This window comes from Silurus meridionalis, chromosome 5, assembly GCF_014805685.1.
Source record: "Silurus meridionalis isolate SWU-2019-XX chromosome 5, ASM1480568v1, whole genome shotgun sequence".
NCBI lineage: Eukaryota > Metazoa > Chordata > Actinopteri > Siluriformes > Siluridae > Silurus > Silurus meridionalis.
Window position 1 is genome coordinate 19,712,921 of NC_060888.1, and position 19,363 is coordinate 19,732,283.

The 19,363-nt window shown below is 36.0% G+C and overlaps 1 protein-coding gene across 3 annotated transcripts; it reads right to left on the bottom strand.

Annotated features, from left to right (window-relative positions):
- Window positions 1-314: 314 nt before the first annotated feature.
- On the bottom strand, window positions 315-8,974 carry stard15 (StAR-related lipid transfer (START) domain containing 15). 3 transcript variants are annotated; one of them, XM_046850448.1, is made up of 7 exons: window positions 8,119-8,974; window positions 5,721-5,865; window positions 4,504-4,607; window positions 3,903-4,020; window positions 2,624-2,676; window positions 1,591-1,837; window positions 315-589 (listed from the first exon to the last, which is right to left on the bottom strand). In XM_046850448.1, exons 1-6 carry the CDS (start codon window positions 8,263-8,265, stop codon window positions 1,619-1,621), a joined length of 786 nt encoding a protein of 261 aa, XP_046706404.1. In that variant the 5' UTR covers window positions 8,266-8,974; the 3' UTR covers window positions 315-589; window positions 1,591-1,618. The 3 variants fall into 3 exon arrangements, with proteins under 3 accessions (XP_046706404.1, XP_046706405.1, XP_046706403.1); XM_046850449.1 differs by having other exon boundaries at window positions 315-593; XM_046850447.1 differs by lacking the exon at window positions 315-589 and having other exon boundaries at window positions 959-1,837; window positions 8,119-8,973.
- Between the last annotated feature and the right edge of the window lie 10,389 nt (window positions 8,975-19,363).

A 19,363-nucleotide genomic window follows, 5' to 3' on the forward strand; every position in this document is an offset into this window, starting at 1 on the left:
TTAGCCATCTGGAGCTTAAGTATACATATACTTTTTTTTTTTTTTTTTTTTTAAACAAACAAAAAAAACTGTAAAGTATGCCTGTACTGGCCAGGCATTATATTTTCTTAGCAATCAGTTTAATAGTATCAGACATATAGCCTTTTTTCTCTGAAAATTATGAGAAGACTGATAAAGTTGGAAAAAGACAGTCACAAAGAATTCAATCTTGTAATGTACTGTAATTCAAATAATTGCTATGAACAAATTTGTATGAATTTGTCTAAACATCATAAATTCAACTGGATGTCAACAATGAGAATCATTGCATTGCATCACAGTCATAGGATATACACTTTATTTAAGAAAATAGATTACTTTAAAATAGGATATGAAGAAACTTATAAATGCTGTAAAAGTAACAGAAGTGTGTTGTGAGAAATCAGAGGCCTGACTTGTGCAGTTTCCTTCCCTGCAGAACAATCTGACTGATGCAGGCAGGAACTGCACCAAATGGGAAGCAGGAAGTGTGGGAGACAATGGAGAGTTTGAGGAGTGGTGGCCAGCTGTAGACTTTTGGATGGAAGAGTGGAGGCAGGCACAGGCCTCCCTTTCTTGCCAAGTAGAGGAGAAAAAGAAAATCAAATTCTCTTTGGGTTAATGTTTTACACAAATTTCAAAAGTACTAGTCAGTCTCAACAGTCTTTGTAAATCGCAATAAAATATTAATTAAAAATGAAGAGGCTAAAAGTCTGGATCAGACTGCAATATTACCTCAAAACAATACAACTTTTCAGAGGCTCAGCCAAACCATATATGGTTCTCTAGATGTAAACAGTATATGCAAAAACATTTACAGTAAAAACTATATTTAAGCAGACCTGGCTCGTAATGTGCGAGTCTAATAGAAAGCATGTACGCTCCAGTCTAATTTGAGACCATGGAACATTTACACAGATGCAGACAATCATTCCCAAAATACAAGATAAAGATGTTTATTCGTATATGAATAGGAAAAAGTGACCATGGAGATACAAACACACCTAATGTAAGTTTGAGAAAAGTAAACAGCACTGCTTATTAATTTATTTTTATTTTTTTTTTACAACTCCTGAGATCTTATTGATGCATAGGTAAAGATACTGAAGTGAAAATCCCTGCAGCCAGCCACAGAGCTCTGGAGAACTCTCACTTCCTGCAGGTTGAGTGTAAATGCCCAGATGAAACCAGTACTGGAAATGTGACATTTCACAGTCATTGAATTGAGAAAAAGACCGGACTGTTTATGGAGCCATAAAACACACTACAAAACCAATGCTCACATAAGACGCAACTGAAAAAGCATTGCAATTGTAGCCCAAACATTTAAATTTTACCTGCAATAATGTGCCAATTTGTTTGTGTTCATGTATAAATATGTAAGGGAGCTCATTTTAATATGTGCAATTCTAATAAAAGTCTGACTGGTAGTGCAAACAGTCACAATCATTATTATGTCAAAAACCTTGAAAGGAGCACCATTATGGTAATCGGAAATGCATAGCAAAGCATGCATAAGATGCAGCTGAAAACTAATAAGTCATACTCTGTAGAACAATTCCTCACACATACATGCACGCTCATGTAAGAGTCTGGGGGTTTAGGTCTCCTCATCTTCACTGTGCTGCTGGATCTTTTCCTCATTTAGACCACTCTCGTCGATGTTCTCCAGTGAATCTGCTCTCTGCACAGTGAGCTCGGAAGCACTCATGCATGGCAGCGTGTTTTGCTCTGGGTACATCCATGGCTTCAGGTTAGGGTCATGCTTCCTTTTCCACTCAGGGTACTTCAGGCATGCTTTGTAGATCTTCCTCATGGCCTATGGAGCAACAAAGATCTTTGTTACTCAAAGGCATTTCTGGCAAAATTGTATATTTCTTAGTCTCAAGGGTCATTAAAGGTCATCTGCTCTAGAAGATTAAAAACTAAAAGTAACTAATACTAAAATTGGGGGCAGTATTGACTATTTAAAGTTAGAGCAAAACAGTTTTGTATGGATCACCCAAATTAAAAGACTAATTGTAGTGTCACTTGTGTGTGTGTACACACATACAAGTGACACTACAATTAGTCTTATATAATTTATAAGAATATTTTGAAAAATAGGCTAAAATGACTTAAAATATCATACTAATTTTAATAAGTATATATTACTTAGATAAGTCTATAGATGAAATAGATTATTACTATATATATAATTATTTATTTTTTGTTCTATGTGCAAAAGAACTGCAGAAGATGTGTGTGTGTGTGTGTGTGTATATATATATATATATATATATATATGAATGAGAGAGAGAGAGAGAGAGAGAGGCATACATATATTTTATAGGTGAAAACATAAAAAAAGATGAATGTGGTTGCGGTTTATGACCACTAGAGGACAGCAAAGGACCATAGCAACCAGTTCTTGAAAATATACTGCTTATTCATTCCCATTTTAAAAGATCTTACATACTAAATAATTGCCTTCTATAAGTATCAGTATGTTTAATACCTCAATGTTGCATTTCTTGTACTTTGTGCAAATGTAATTCTAGTTATTATAGTTATTCAATAATCCTCTCTGAGTATACAGTCACAGAAGTGTGTTAAAATACTTTACCTTTGGTCCCACAAACTGAGACACTCTGTTTACTACCCATTTAGGTAAGGAACCTGTAATGGTAAAAAAAAAAAAAAAAAAATACCTCTGTTTAGATATATACTAAGATTTATACCTAACATATACTAGCATATACAGTCTCCTCAAATAGTATTGGACCACCTCTGAAGGCTGGATTTGTTGTTAAAAAGGGCCAACCCACGCAGAGTTGCCTATAGAAAAAAGCAAGCCATTTTGAAGCTGAGAAAAGCGGGAAAAGTGATCAGCCATTGCAAAAGCACTGGACATAGCAAATACAACAAACCACTGGTGTATCAACTCCCACATATCAAAAAAGTCATCCAAGGACAATAGCAGCAGTTGATGATGAACACTGATAACTTGAAGAACAACCCTAAAACATCACCAACAACAGAGCAGGGGTGAAGGTATCACAATTCACAATCAAAAAAAAGAAAAAAGTTTGAGAACAGAAATATAGAGGCCATACAACAAGAAGCAAACCTCTTATCAGTAGAAATTCAGAAGATTCGAATTCACACAGAAATACAGATGAGCCCAAAAAATTCTGTGGAAATAAGAGTAACCTCTACCAAATAAAACTCATGACTGAATAAATTCAGTCATGAATTTACTGAAACATTCGGTCTGAGAATTAACAGAGAAATGCAGTCAGAATCATTTGGAAGAAAAGTATCATTTACCCACAACAAAGGACTTCATAAAGGGAAAAAAGGTTTAAGAGGCCAAGTCAATCACCAAGCCTTAACCTAGCTTGCATTTCACCACAGTCTGCCACAAAAAGTGCCATGTTTGAAGTTTTAAATATCAGGAAATGAAAGGTAATTATGCTCTATTCCTCTTTTGATCCCAAACCTAAATGTCTTCTCTATAACGCAAAAACAAAAAGAATGTCCTTGCCGTTCCAATACTACGACACACATAATACAGAGGGGACTGAATATGCTTTTGGGCCAAGAAACTCAACACTACTTATGCAATCTCTTCTTTGTGTATAATTCAAACTGTAAAAGTCTTAATGTGCAAGTGCAGCACAAGGCCATATCATGTAACGCATTTGTAGTGTACACAATGTTTAAACTTGATTATTAAAGGTTATGCGAACAAAATGGAGCATTTCTAAACTTTACCCAGCTATGGTGTTTCATGTAAACATTTCATGCATGACAAAACTTCCCTGTACTGTTACAGGAAATGCAATGGTTCACATATACAGTTTTTTAAAGAATACAGTTTGAAGCAGATGAAAACCACTCACCTCTTGGATCTACTTGTGTCAAGTAGTAAAGAGTACAACAGTTTGCGCCATTGGACTGGATCAAGTATCCGGTGAGTAAAGACACGGCTCGGACATAGTCTTTCTTTGGTGGGTATTTCTGAAACGGGGAAACAAAATGGAAACTAAAGCCCCCCCCTTTAGAAATGTCTGAAAGACTTCAAGATAACCGAATTTCGCTGGTCAGTATCAAAACAACAATTACACCAACAGAGATTAATTGACTACATGTTTAATTTAACCTAGCTGCATAATTCATTCGTGTGACAATTTTGTCCAAGGACAAAAAAAAAAAAAAAAAAAAAACAAAAAAAAAAAAAAAAACCATTTGCAGGACACGAGACGGGTTACTTATTAATTAAGATACAGGGATCGGATCACCCGACTATTTACTCAATAGCTCAGACTTTTCCCACTGGCCAGGGCGGCTTCTTCTGTTTCAGTCTACTCTAGGCCTAGACAGCTGTTCTACAGTGCATGCCAGTTTGCACAATACACAATACTGTAACTCTGACTCTGCCAAACACATTTATAAAGAGAAAACATCTGTACTGCTTCCAGACCGGAGAACATGCTGACATACCGGGTGTTTGACCGAATAGTTGATTATCAAGTAGTCTTTGCCTAGAGGAAGCCATGAACGCATGGTGACAAAATCCCTGTTCTTCAGTGGACTCGGGCATTTCCCTTTAAACAGAAAAGACATGATTAAATATTTTGAAACTGATGTAAAATCAAGTGTGGCTCCAGAATTAGCCTTGAATATGAATTACTTTGAAATCTGCATTTTGAGACACTAAACCAGGGGTCGGCAACCCAAAATGTTGAAAGAGCCATATTGACCAAAAAAAAAAAAAAAAAATCTGTCTGGAGCCGCAAAAAATTAAACGCCTTATATAAGCCTTATAATGAAGGTAATGTAAGCGTCTATATTACCCCCTTAGTATCAAAATGATAAGTAGGCTACAAATACATAGTGAGCATTCATGATTAAATGTTTATTTTCCCTGCAGCGCATCCTGGAGAGAATGACGCACCACGTGACTACTCTGCTGTACGATGGTGTTTTAAGTTTAACTTCCATTATAATTTTAATGTATTATGTATTTTTTTTTGACGTAAATCTTCATTGACAGAAATGTTGAAATTAAATATTTATTATACACATTTTTACAACGTTGAAAAACGTTAAGAATGTTTATTAATTTATATCGTACTGAAATAATATTATATTATTATTATTTTTTATTTTTTTTGAAAAAGCTCCAGGGAGCCACTAGGGCGGCGCTTAAGAGCCGCATGCGGCTCTAGAGCCGCGGGTTGCCGACCCCCGCACTAAACCAACATATCTAGATTTGTCCAATCTATACAATAGTCTAAAAAATAAAACTGTCTACAGCTAAATTTGCCACTTTATCTCACACTGTGTGGTACTTTAAAAATTATGTAGCGCTATTTATAATGTTTATGTAGAGTAATTATAACTCTTACACAATTTATTATTCATCAGCCCGTTAAAGCTGTACAGTTTACTGAATGGAAGTCAGACAAAGCACAATTGAGTTATAGCAAGTTTTCTCTAGAAGATTTCAGCCATTAATCTGTCCACTGCTACTACTAACGTGTTCCAAGTCCACGATTTGTATTCTTTCCTTTGCATCAAGGCCAGGATAATAGGTTAAACCAATTTATGAATGTTTTATTGAGCCACTGAGCAGGCAAGTGAGCCAATGAGTAGGCAAATATAGAACAGGAGTAAATAGAAGAGTAAAAAGGAAAGTAAATACTGTGATGACTCACATGAGTAATATCCTACATCTGCATTGACTGTCAGTCTTGCAATATCAAATGTGTCGATCATGTTGTCCCATTTCTTCCGGTAGCTTGTGTCATGCAAGACATCATACAATGTTTCAGCACAGACGTCTTTGCACACAATTCTCATCTAGAAAAAAAAAGAAAAGATTCACAGAGAAATCTCTATTTGTGTTTCTTTGGTTTTCACTCTTCCACTGGTTTTGTGCTAGTCTTGAATTTGGGCCATACATCTGTAATAGTTTAGCAAATCATTCCAATAAATGTCTAAAGACCCGAGTTACAGTATGAACTAATAACGCCAAGAGAAAAGACCTTGACTATGTTAAAGCATAGCTGGGTTGAGAGTATTCATTTCTATTTTGTGCTGAATGAAGCCTATCTATTCTAAACTCACCTCTATTATTCCTTACCCTGGTTTCTGAAGAGCTGTCAGTCATGTAAGACTTTGAAAGTGTTGAGTGCAATGTGATCAGATATTTTATGGGCCTGGAAGGCAAGTAACCATGTAATCTAATCGTCTCTATCCCTAACATCAGGTAAATAATTTATTTTACACCCCCTCTCGAACCCTAGTGTGAGCAGGCCATCCCCATTTCCACTGGCATCCACAACAAGCTCTATTTGCTCTCTATGAATGAAATGTCGTCAAAGCCTTCAGCACGTAAATTATTCACAGTGAGGAGCACTTCAGTGCTCCGGAAAGACAAATGAATTATTAATAAGGATCCATCATCTTTTAATTTTTTCCTTCTTTTTTGGTTGTACTGTCACTTTTGTCAGTAGTTGCCACATTGCATGGGACTCGACTGCCATCATAAGGTCAGCAGGTCTGCAAGCCAAAAAAAAAAAAAAAAGTCTGAGACGTGTAAACCAACAGGAGGGAATCAGGTTTCCGAGCCTGCCGTTACCACGGTTTTCCACTCTTAATTTTTCAACGCGTCTCACAGGTACAGATGAGCCTTTCATCTGTGATAATGTGGCACGAGCTGAATCAGTCAAGCCCGACCTGTTTGCATATGTATGCACTGAACTTTGTTTTTCCCTTGTTAATGGACCATGAACATGAGTGTTCGTTTGTCACATTTTCAGTAAGAAAACCATTTTGGATCACTGCTGAGGAAATATAAAGTCTTAAACCAGAACATGAGAACATACAAAAATAAGGCTAATTATAGTGTGTCTGACAATCCCATTATCTCACCTGACAATCTCATTAACTTTCCATCTCATCATTCTGACACAGGATACAGATCTTAACCTAGAGTCCCAAACAAAGCCTTTTCACCTGCATCAGTTAGATTGGAGAGGCTTTACAGACGAAGGATCTTTTTTATAAATATGAATATTTTATACTGTATTCTAACACTTATAATATCATAGAGGAAACTAAGCACACATTGCTGAACACAGATTTGAGTTCTTATCATTTACATTGTTGGTATCTCTTTGCATCTAAAAGTAAAGCTTATTTAACAGTTCGATGCTTACTTATAAAGGTTTTCTAACTAAGTCAATGTCTTGCTGTTGTCTAATCATAGTGAACCAGAACGCGACCATACTATTTTATGGTCGTTGGATCGTTTTATCCACGTTCTTCACGCCTTAATTGTCTCTCCAGGAATCACCTTCTGCATGTCCGAATTCATCCAATTCAACAGCCACGTACTTATTTAAGTGTCAAACAAAATGGGGTCCAATTTAATTAGGAGGTGGCCTGAAAACAAGATGTTTATAGGTTAACTATGGGCAGGGGAACTATAGTTGTTCCTTTTTCTCAGTACATGGCATGCTGCTTATTAAAAAGAATGGGGAACTTAACTGTAAATTGGCATTCGTGCACTGAAATCTGGTTAAGAGATGAGACACAGGGAATGATACAGTAAAAGGTACAACTGTTGTCAGATGATGAAGTAGCTATTTTTGGGCATGCGTACAACGAACAAAGCAGTCCCATGGTTAAATTCAACTCCTGATTTGCTGAAAAGACACATCGGATAGATGTGTGTAGCCAAACAACAACAGCAACAACAACAACAACAACAACAGCTTATACCAAAATATTGATTATTTATAAATCTTTCCTGGGCACTGATGAAAACATTAAGTCTAACCATTAATGAACATCAATTAAATATCTATTCGAAAAATCTTGATATACTGTAGCCTCGTACCATCTGGTGCACTTGAAATGTTTTGCATAATATCTAACAAAGATGTTCGATATTAACAAAATAACATCTATAAAACGTAAAACAGAAGACATGCGGTATTTGAGGCGCTGTTGTTTTACGCATTATGAAAAGGAAATATGGTATCTGTACACGCTATGGACTCCGCAATGCAGGGTTACCCAGAAGCCCACGCGTTTTTAAGCACTTGCCTTAAGTTTTTGTACCGTCTTGGTCTCCTCGTCTCGGCACCACACCGTCACTCCGGCTTTGTTGTAGCGCTGGGTCCAGCTCTCGTCGCTTTCACACTGCTCCTTGAAAGACGCGAAATCTGCGTCGTCCGGAATTTGCACCGGCATCCTGCCGACCAGCACTACCGCGTCCCCAGCCGTGCAACGAAATCAACCGGAAACTGCACTTTTTCTCATAAAGCACCGTCTTTTATCACTCCTGCGGCGGTTCAGGCCGATCAATGAGCCCTCTGGGTTAACTCCTTGCTGCTTCGGCACGAGTAGAAAACGAATGGCCGCTTTCAGGCTTCTTCATTTAAATGGAGAGGAAGTGCTGAGAAACGGCGTGCGGAAGCTCCGACAGGTGCGTTAACACGTAGCAGGTGCACTCCAGCATCCGCGCGCTTCTTAACGCGTGCGGGCGGGCGGCGTTTTAAAGGCGCGGCATCGCGTTACCCCGCATCCCCGCTCTTTTCACGTGGGACAGACAGCCTTTATGGACTCGTTTATTCAGACCTGGTATCAGGTGTCACGATTGTCAATTCAAAGCCGTTTCTCTTCCGTGAATGTTTTTGTTACGCTTCAGCGCGGATCTGGCTGTTTAAAAGACCCTGTTCTTACTGTGTCAGATAGTTTTCTGGGTGTGATGGATTTCTTTCCCACTGTGCATATTTAAAACACTGGATTTGTGCCTTGTCCATATTCAAATGTGAACAAACAAATCTTGATTCTACCAGGTGAAGCATGAAATCCTTTTGGTTTTGATTTTTGCATTACAATCTAAATGGAAAAGCATTTCTTTTTCACAGGGTTTATTTTCCACCCAAGTTTCGGGGGCTTAAATTCATATTTTACACAATAAATGTTTATGAATAAAAGACAGGAGGTGACGATGCTGAGATTTTCATTGGGATGGACAGGATTAGAAACGAGTTTATTAGAGGGACAGCGCATGTAGGACGTTGTGGAGACAAAGTGAGGAAGATGGTTTGGACATGTGCAAAGGAGGGATTGAGGTATATCGGTAGAAGTATGCTGAGGATGGAGACGCCAGGAAGGAGGAAAAGAGGAAGGCCAAGGAGGAGGTTTATGGATGTGGTGAAGGAAGACATGCCGGTAGCTGGTTTGAAAGAGGCAGATGTAGAGGACAGTAGTATGGAGACGGATAATACGCTTTGGCGACCCCTAACGGTAGCAGCCGAAAGAGGAAACAGATGTGAACTCGGATAAGTTCAAATGAATGAGAAAACGTGATCATTTTCACATCCCTATATATAAATAAAAACACGGACAGGCACTTCTTTCTCTTTTGATGAGTATGGTTGACAGCTAATATAAGATCTAAATTTGCTATCTCAGAAAATTTGAATATTAAGACCAATAAAAGAACAGAAATGTTGAACTACTGAAAAGTAGGAACAATACACTCAACACTTGGTCTGGGCTCCCTTTGCATGAATTACTGCAAATGTGGTGTGGCATGGATACAATCAGTCTGTGGCACTGCTAAGGTGTTATAGAAGCCTAGGTTGCTCTGATCACGGCCTTGGTCATTGGGTCTGGTGTCCTGCAGCTTCCTCTTAACAATGGTATTAGTACTTTTGGCCGTGTGGGCAGGTGCTAAGTCCTGCTGGAAAATGAAATCATAATCCTCATAAAGGTGGTCTGCAGAGGGAAGCATGAAGTGCTCTAAAACTTCCTGATAGACAGTTGTGCTGACTTTGGACCTGATAAAGCACAGTAGACCAACACCAGCAGATGACATGATTATGCAAATCACCACTGACTGTGCAAACTTTATACTGTACCTCAAGCAACTTAGAATATGTGCCTCTTTTCTCTTTTTCCAGAATCTAGGATATTGGTTTCCAAATTAAATGCAAAATTAACTTTCATCTGAAAAGAGGGTTTTGGCCCACTGTGCAACAGTCCAGTCCTTTCTGTCCTTAGCGCAGGTAAGACACCTCTGACATTGTCTTCCATTCCAAAGTGGTTCGACAAGGAATGCAACAGTTGTCTGTGCGTGGTGACTCTTGAAGCATTGACTCCAGCTGCACAGCTACCACATTTTTTCCTTCCATTCCACTTTCCAGTAATGCGCTTGGATTCAGCACTCTGTAAATAGTCAGCTTCTTTAGCAATGACCTTTTGTGTAGTACCCTCCCTGTGCAGGGTGTCAATGATCAGCTTATGGACAATTGTCAATTCTGCAGTCTTTCCCCATGATTGTGTAGCCTGAACCCGACTGAAAAACCTTTCCAGGTGTTTTAAGTTAATTAGCTGATTAGAGTGCGGCACCACGAGTCTCCAATATTGAACTTTTTCACAATATTCAAATTATCTGAGATACTAAATTTTGGATTTTTATTAGCTGTAAGCTATAATCATAAAAATTCAAAGAACTAATCACTCAGAATATATCAGTCTGTGTAATGAATCTATATAATAAGTTTAACTTTTTTAATTTAATTGCTCAGGATCAAAATCATATATATGATTTTGATCCTGAGCTTAGATTACTGTCTGAGTGGTTTCTTCTTTTGTCCATGTGTTTTCAGGTTTCTTTCCTCCTCTCAAAACCATGTTAGTAGACACAGTATTTTGCTAATATGGACACCTGACTATCTCAATCAGCTTGGAAGACATCCGGTTTCAAAACCATACACGTCAATATAAAGTTGCTTCAGCACCACTCCTTTTTACAATTTAGAATTGCCATTCGAATTCATCTCAACGGTGTTTAATGTGGTTATGGTCAGAGCTCTGTGCAGGCCACTGGAAGTTCTCCAAACCACATTTCAAATTCCATTTCAAATTTTATTTGTCATATACACATTCATACAGAGTACGACATGCAGTAAAATGTTTTTTTTGACTGTCCAACATTTAAACATGAAAAATAGAAATAGAATAAAAGGCTAAAAATAAAGTAAATAAATAAAAAAAAGTATAAGAAAAATATATCATTTATATATTTGTCAAACCATGTGTTTATGGAGCTTGATTTGTGTACAAGGGTACAGTCATACTAGAACTAGCAAGGGCTGCCACAGAGTTGGATACATGCAATTGTCTAAAATGCCTTTGGATGTTGATGCATTACAATTGGCACTGGAGCTAGGGGGCCCAACATCAAATCCTTTAAGAGAAAAAAAAAGCCTCAGACTATTATCCTTTGTCCACCAAGCTATACGGTTGAAACTGTGCATTTCAACAGGTAGTGTTATGCCAAACTCGAATTTGTCCATCCAATTGCAAGGTATTGAAGTGTGATTCATCACTCCAGAGAACATATTTGGACTGCTCCAGAGTCCAGAGGCTTCAACCACAACGTTTGGCATTGTGCATAGAGATCCTAGGTTTGTGTGCAGCTGCTCGGCCATGGAAAATGTATTTCATTATGCTCCTGACGCACAGTTCTTGTGCTAATGTTGCTACCAGAGGCAGTTTGGAACTCTATAGTGAGTGATGCAACAGAGGATAAGCATTTTTCTAACTATACCTGCTGCAGCACTCAGTGGTCTCGCTCTTTGCAATTGCATTGTGTAGCACTTCATTATTCAGCTGTTATTCCTCATTGATGCTTCCATTTCACAATAATAGCACTTACTTACTGGCAAGTTACAAATTTCAAAAACTGACATAGGTTTCAAACAGTGCTATTTGAAAAGTCACCAAGCTCTTCACTATGAGCCAGGCTATAGCAAATGTTGTCCGAGGAGATTTTATAGTTATGTGCCGGATTTTCTGTATCTCTTAGCAATGGGTGTAGCTGAAACACTTTATAATCAGGAAGGATCTCAATGTGCTTTTTGCGAAAAACAAATAAGTGAATTGCCCAATGGTCTAAATAATGTCCAGCATATTTCTGGCCCAGATAGTGATTACTAAATATAAACGAACTAATAATTTTAGAGGAATCCAGGAAGTAGCTGTGGGGTTTGTTAGTAAGAATAATAGATCTAAATAAATACTGAATTAGAAAGTTTATAGAAACAAGGCATTTTAGCTGTCCAAGTAGAGCACACAGATGGCATCCTTTACAGTTTTATTAATGAGGTAGTGGCCATACAAACAAAATATTCTATACTTGCTACATGTAAATGACAATTACATCTAAATTATAAGTGTCATATACTCTGACAGGGCATACTATAATTTGTGACGGGGTTGTCAGATGCTATTCTAAAAGTGTATTGTATTGTTATAGTAGCACACCCTGAAGTGTTTTTCCTCTTATACCATTTTTACCATTTCAGGTTACTCTGTAAATAGTCAGGTTTAATGTTGTAGAAAGTCCATGGAACAAGTTAGTACCTGTTATTGTGTGTTATTGTGGAACAGATACTGATATAAAAGCTTTCCTCTCCAGGTTTTCTATTCCTATCTTTATCTTTAGCTTGTTACAGAGAAACTACAAAGAATTCTGTCCTGAAGAATTTGTCATAACAGAAAAATAAATTTTTATCTCGGATAGTGCTGATACTGGAGACTCTTTTCGAAAATGCTGAATAAATGTCACCACAAAGAAAGCTGTGCCATTTCAATGATTATACACATTTAGGTATAAGATTCCATATACTATAAGTCTATGTGCAAGCTGTTACTCTACAAAAATACAGTGAAGGGAAATAAGGTACCGTAGTTTATAATTAATTGCTATTTAATATTCTTCATTGTAAGCATTTACTTCAAATGTACATATATAATGTATTAGAATGTTGTACTTATAAATAGAACCAAAAAAGTATGTATTTATAAGCATAAACATGTCAACATTTCACTTTATTGTAGCCTTAAGACTGTAAGAATTAAATCACAAAAATAAGAAATATTTGTATGTATGTACGAGATTTTTCAGTACAGGGCTTTCGGTTCAGTACACGTGTATCCAATGCAATCCTTTTCCCCATTTGGAACAAACGCAAGTTTGTCTAAGTCTAATTTATTATTAAACTTAATAAACAATGCTAGGGTATTAAGAAGAACCCAGAGTTAGCACAGTGTTATTTTGCGCATTCATGAAAACCCGAAAGAATCAATAGCACTAGCTTTAGCCACTAGCCACTTCCTGGTTTGCGGTTAATGTTAGCGCTTTGGATTATTTAGGATTTTATGTCTAGCTTCAAGAATTTCTCTTAAAAGGAGAAAATCCTGACGATTGTGCATGTCGAGGTAGTGAATGAATGAGAGATAGAAGGATTGAAGACATCTGTTAAAGTATGCTACAATAAGCTAAACAATTAAGTAGATCATATCTTTAGAACATTAAATATTAAACACAAACACACACACACACACACTTACATACACATCTATATTACCCAAATGGGGTCAGATTACCCAAATGTGAACTATTTGTTGAATATAATCTTTATTACATTTTATTTAATCAATTTAATTTGTGCCAATTTAATTATTACTCAATTTAATAAATATAATAAAAATTGTATTGCATTAATTTTATTTTTTATTATAAAATATTATTTGATATATTATTTACCAAGCAGGAATTTTATTTAATGTAAACCGTTCAAATGGTAATGATCCCAAATGTTAATAACAATAAACTACATTAATATAAAACTACAAGCAATTTTATGTTTTGCATTTCTTCCTCCTAACCATACCGAAATTTAACCGAATCGTGACTTTCTACTATCCTTATCAGAGAAATATTGTATAGCTCATCTGCCTGGGGCAAGTTAGTTGTGGATCCACAAGTTGTAGTGACAGGGATGTTTATGGGCTTTCCAATTTGCTATGACTCTGTAGATGTTTCCACTCAAGAGCTGTTTAATAATGTTAAGAGCTTGAGGAAGATCCTTTACATTACAGTGAATACAAATTCCTATGTGAACTCATTGTAAAAGCAACATTAGCATCATTTATGTTTTGAACTTGATTTATTTAACCTTTATATGTCCATGTATTGAATATAGTGTCTGCAAATTATTTTTTTCTCCCTGTGAAATAGAAACTATTTTTTCTTCAATAATTTCTGTTGATGCTCACAACATTCCTTTTATTTTTTTTGCTTACTTTTGCAAGTAAAAGAGAAATCATGACTTGGATATATGTGCTTGAAGAATATTACTGTAACATATTAGAAGCTGGAACCACTGCAAGAGTCATGCTGTTATATACAATTAATCACGATTTAATCACAGGAATTTAATAGTGTTGTGGCATAGGAATTGCTCACCAGCTTGGAAGACAGAAAGAGGTTAAATTAACCAGAAATAAAGACTGGATTCTTCAAATATTTAAATTATAGTACATTACTAATAGACTGTTAAATCTATTTAACAGATACTAGATTAGATTACCTTTGCAGCTGTGATATTGGCAATGGCAACAGACAATCAACAAACAGTGAGAATTATGCAATGATGACTTTGATAAATTAAACAACAAAAAGTTGTATTTATTTCAATAAAGCAAGGATCAACAAGTTGAGAATATATTATACTGTACTTATAGACAACAATGTATATTTTTCACAGTTTTTGAAAAAAACTGCATGCTTTCTTTTTTGTATGAGTTGTTGTGGTTGCATATTGCATACGTTTTAAAAGCAAACAAAAAAAGGGATCAAAATAATGTGCACTCAATCATATCTTTACATTTACAGTAATCTGCTTTACCGGGGTTCAAATCTCGCACCCCCAATTTATCGCAAAATTCTATTTGCCACATAACTAATTTGTTTTGCTGATTTTCCCCGGTCTTTTGATAGCACATTAGACCAAAAACTTGCTTTTTTGGTCTTGTTATTGTTTTTATGTTGAAATAATAACATTTATTAATAAAGAAATTCAAAAATATATATATATAATTACTGTATTCTTGCAAATGTTTTCTGTGTGTGTTTAAAGTGTGTGGGAGGATGATTTATGACTTAACAATAAATAAAAATTTAAAAAAAGCATTTTTGGTTTGGCGTCTGTTTATCGCGGTTTTTCGTTTATCGCGGGTGGTTCTGGAACGTTACCACTGCAATAAACAGGGGATTACTGTATACATTTGGCATAAAGTTTCATAGCAAACGGTCTTTGAATTTGATTCTGTGGAAAAAGAATAATTAAAATGATAAAATCACAAAATAGGATAGTAATCATATATAATGTTTAAAGGCTGATATTACAATATTAATTCCCTAATTTTGTAGTCTAGCTAGTGAAAAAAGAAACTCCTTTATCAATTCTAGGTATATAAATCATTTCCATACGAATAATAATAGTGAAAATTTATATTATTAGTTTAAGACAATCTTTGACTTTATAAAAAAACTAATTGTTAAAGTTTTTTATAAAACATTCTAAATAAGCAATAATTTACAAGATAAAAGCATGCAATGAAGAAAATACTGTATTGATAGTAGATCCATTTGTTGTGTGATGAATTGCAAGACACATGGTTTAACCATTGAAGTGACTGACTTTTGGTATTTGAAATTAATTTTTTTGCTATATTTCATTTGTTGAATCTTGTAAATGAAACATGTGATACACTTACTTGAAACAGTTGTGGTGAAACTAAAGCAACTTAAAGCAACCACTTTCGTAACACTATTTATATGGTGGAAGGTAATGGCCTATTTGGATTTATTTATTTTCCTCATACAGCAATCCCTCGCCTATTGCCTGGGTTACGTTCCGTATCTTAGGCTTTATAAACCGTCTCGACACTCTTATAAACCTTACCTCTGCTCTTAAACATGTTCAATATGACTAAACCTACATAATTTTAACATAAAAATTCTATATGGATACTCACCAGTGAAGATACAACTTGAATGATGGAGATGATGATGGATTAAGTGTGCAGTTATAACGATGATGAAATTAATGTACTGCATACCCAAGAAGAGCATTACAGCTCTTCTGTAAGCTTAATTTTTTAGGCTAGAAAATTTAGCATTAAAAACCCGGGTTCGATCCCTGGTCAGGGAACCATCCCCAGCCACTCTCAGTGCCAGTCCCAAGCCCGGATAAATTGGGGAGGGTTACGGAAGGGCATCCAGCGTAAAACGTGCCAAATCAAACGTGCGGAGGATCCGCTGTGGCAACCCCTAACGAGAGAAGCCAAAAGAAAGACACAATACTACTTATATACAGTTCCATGTAAAAACCCTCAATACAGTGAAAACGTTAAAGCTGAATCGCGATGTGGTGACGGATTACTGTATTGGTATACCTTCCTAAAATCAGGCTTGTGTCTTCTTGTAATTAAAACTACTGCTACCTTCTGGTTTTGTGATTTTTGTTCCTTTCAAACTGGCATATATCCTACAGATGTTCTGGCCCTCACCTGTCAAAGAAAACGTCGAAGAAAACATGAAGCATCAGAAGGCAATCCTCAACATCTTTTCTTCATTGCTGAATTAGTATGTCGAAACCCAAGAAAATAGTTTTTATTTAATATCTGGAATATCAATTAACAATTCAATGGCTGCTTAGTTCAAAGTAACAGGCCTTTGCATTCATTTGTTTTGATGTTACCTCAAGTCATTTACACTAGTAACCTGATCCCATGTCAGCCACAAAGTCCACTATTTACACTTTTTTTTTTTACGAAGCACTGTTTACGCTGCTTCGTACACCTGTTTAAAGAAAACATAACACAACCTATAGTCGCTTGGGATTCACACAGTCACATTTTAAAACTCACACCAAGTAACACCTGCCTTCCACACCACCTGCCATCTGCAGTCCAGAGCCTTGTTCTGAGCTCATGTTAACTAGATAAAAAAATAACATTTGAGTGACCATTTGTTGTACCACTGTAAAACTGTATCTCGTTACTCACCTAGAAAACTGTCTGTGTATACATTACATCTGATAATGGATTGTATTAAAAGGTACTTCTTGACAGCCAGATGCAAGGGTTAGGATAAACACAGACAATAAATGGGATGACTGTGTTCATGAAAAATGCTTTAAAAAAGGGACATCTCATGATGTCTGTTCAAAGAATTTATCTTATGTACAAATCCAACTGTTTTGGTTTTGCAGAATTTCCAGATATGGTTGCCTGATTTTTGATTATTCAACACACTGTACCCCTTAAGCACACATGTTTTAAGTGCTGTAAAGGATTCACCATTATGATTTATTTAATGTTGTCTTAATGCTGCATTTTGGTAATGTAAATCATTCTTTGGCTCAAGTTTACATATAATTGGATGCAGAAAGTAATGATACACAGTTAAGGAGACCTCTATTACCTTTCAGGAGAGAGTAAAATCCTTAAATGTAACCAGTCTTCTAATCCATATGGCTGGGAGAAACAGTCAGTATTCAGCACATATTTAAAGTGCCACTTATAGAAAATTAAATTATACTCATTTTAGTATAATTTCTGAGAATTGACAGGTGAGGTGGAGGAAATGGTCATAGCCTTCTTGTGCTTGAAGCATTTAAAAAATACAAAATAAAAAAGGAATGTGGGCTTCCATGGCTGGAGCTGAGTTAAACATTAAACATAGGGCCCCATGGTAACGTCTGTTGGACATGGCTGTAAAAAACTAATAGGAGAACCAGACCTCAACAGGGTAACATCATATTTCATCTCTGACCTGGAAAAACAAATAAGAAATCTAAGAGACCAAGTAGACCGATTATCAGTTTACTATTACTTTGAGTCCCATTTACTAAAGACAAAACGCTGATTCATGGGTTTTTAACTCTATGTAATAGAGTAATATATTTGGGGTGTGGAAATAGGAAATTCTTTGGGTTCTTTCTTTGATTATTGGTTTTCCCTTTTAACTTTTGAAAGGGTAAATATAATAAGGGACACTAAAAGAGACAGTGCACACACGGAAAGCTTTTAAAGGCAGTTTTACAAGACATTCTTTGGCTGTATTAGGAGACATTGTGGCATCCCTATTGTCTGGAAGCACATGGACTGGCTGTAATTGGTGTAGATTGCACTTCTTTCTTCATATTGGGTGAAGAGGAAAGAGCCCTAATGCTGTTCTGTATGAACTTTAAATTGTCAACGTGGCACACATGTGCATCCCAGGAGTTTAGCACCATGCAGCATCTTGGGATCATGCCAGGTTTTTCTTCTTTCTGCACTCATTCAACAAGGGACTTAATAATCTTTGAATGAACTGGATAGAGGAATGGAAAGGCCCCTGATTTTAAGGGATATCTACAGGACCTCACACTTTTGGATATCTTTTGGACTTCACTTTTGAGGAAGGAGAACCCCAAAAGAAAATACTATACTACTAATGGACCATTATGAAGGTACAGAGGGACAAAAGGAGAGGCCTTGTGTCACTACTGTTTTAGATGTATATGTTAACCCTTGCATTTGTAGAAATTCATTGGAAAGAAACAAAAACAAATAATCCAGACCTGGCATGTGTATATGTCTAAAATTTAATGTTCAATTTAAACCCACCCCCTTTTTAAGGTATGTTCTAGTTTCTTTGGCAGTTTCTTCTTAACAGACAAATGCTTTGTGGTTGACTAAAGCAACATTCATTTAATTATAAGTTTCTAAGCGAGCCTCTTGAGTGAATGTATTGGGTTACAGCAGGGGATATGTGGGCTGTTTTGGGGCATGCACAAGGTGAAGACTTTAATGTTATACCATGTGGTATTTAAAATTGTTGGCATGACTAAAAGAAAAATCAAGGGAAAAATGTAATTCAGTTTCCTTTAATGTGATCCAACTGGGTATGAAGTCAATTATCTAAACAATAAATAATAGACTTTTTTTCTGAATGAGTTAACCTAAGAAATAGGAGTAAAGGGTTAATGTATCGTATATAAAATACTAATTATCTGTGAACTAATTGTATTGATTGAATATATAGGACATAAATAAGCCTTTATATAACCTCTATGAAGTAAAAGATAACATTTATTAATGAATTCTACAATAAATGAAAACTGGCGTTGTTTATTTAAGCAAATTCACATTTAAGCCACTACCCCTAACTTGAATAACTACTCAAAAATATACAAAATTGTATACATTCATTGTAATGTAACATGATATGGAGAAATCCTTTTTATATGCTTTTGTTTTATATTCATACTGTAAGCCATTACATTGGAATTCAAAAATGTGCTTTTTATTTTAACACAGCTCTTTACAAGAGCTCTTTATATTGCCTCTGTGAAAGATGGAGGAGAAGAGATTACAGAGATTATAAATCTGCTCAAATAATCTAACATCCCGGCTAGTGACATAAAAAGACAATATG

Coding starts and splice junctions, on each gene's coding strand:
- stard15 (XM_046850448.1), bottom strand. CDS start 8,265: ATGCCGGTGCAAATTCCGGACGACGCAGATTTCGCGTCTTTCAAGGAG. Junction 5,866..8,118: donor AGACGGTACAAAAACTTAAG/GCAAGTGCTTAA, acceptor TTTTTTTTCTAG/ATGAGAATTGTGTGCAAAGA. Junction 2,677..3,902: donor GACACAAGTAGATCCAAGAG/GTGAGTGGTTTT, acceptor TTACCATTACAG/GTTCCTTACCTAAATGGGTA.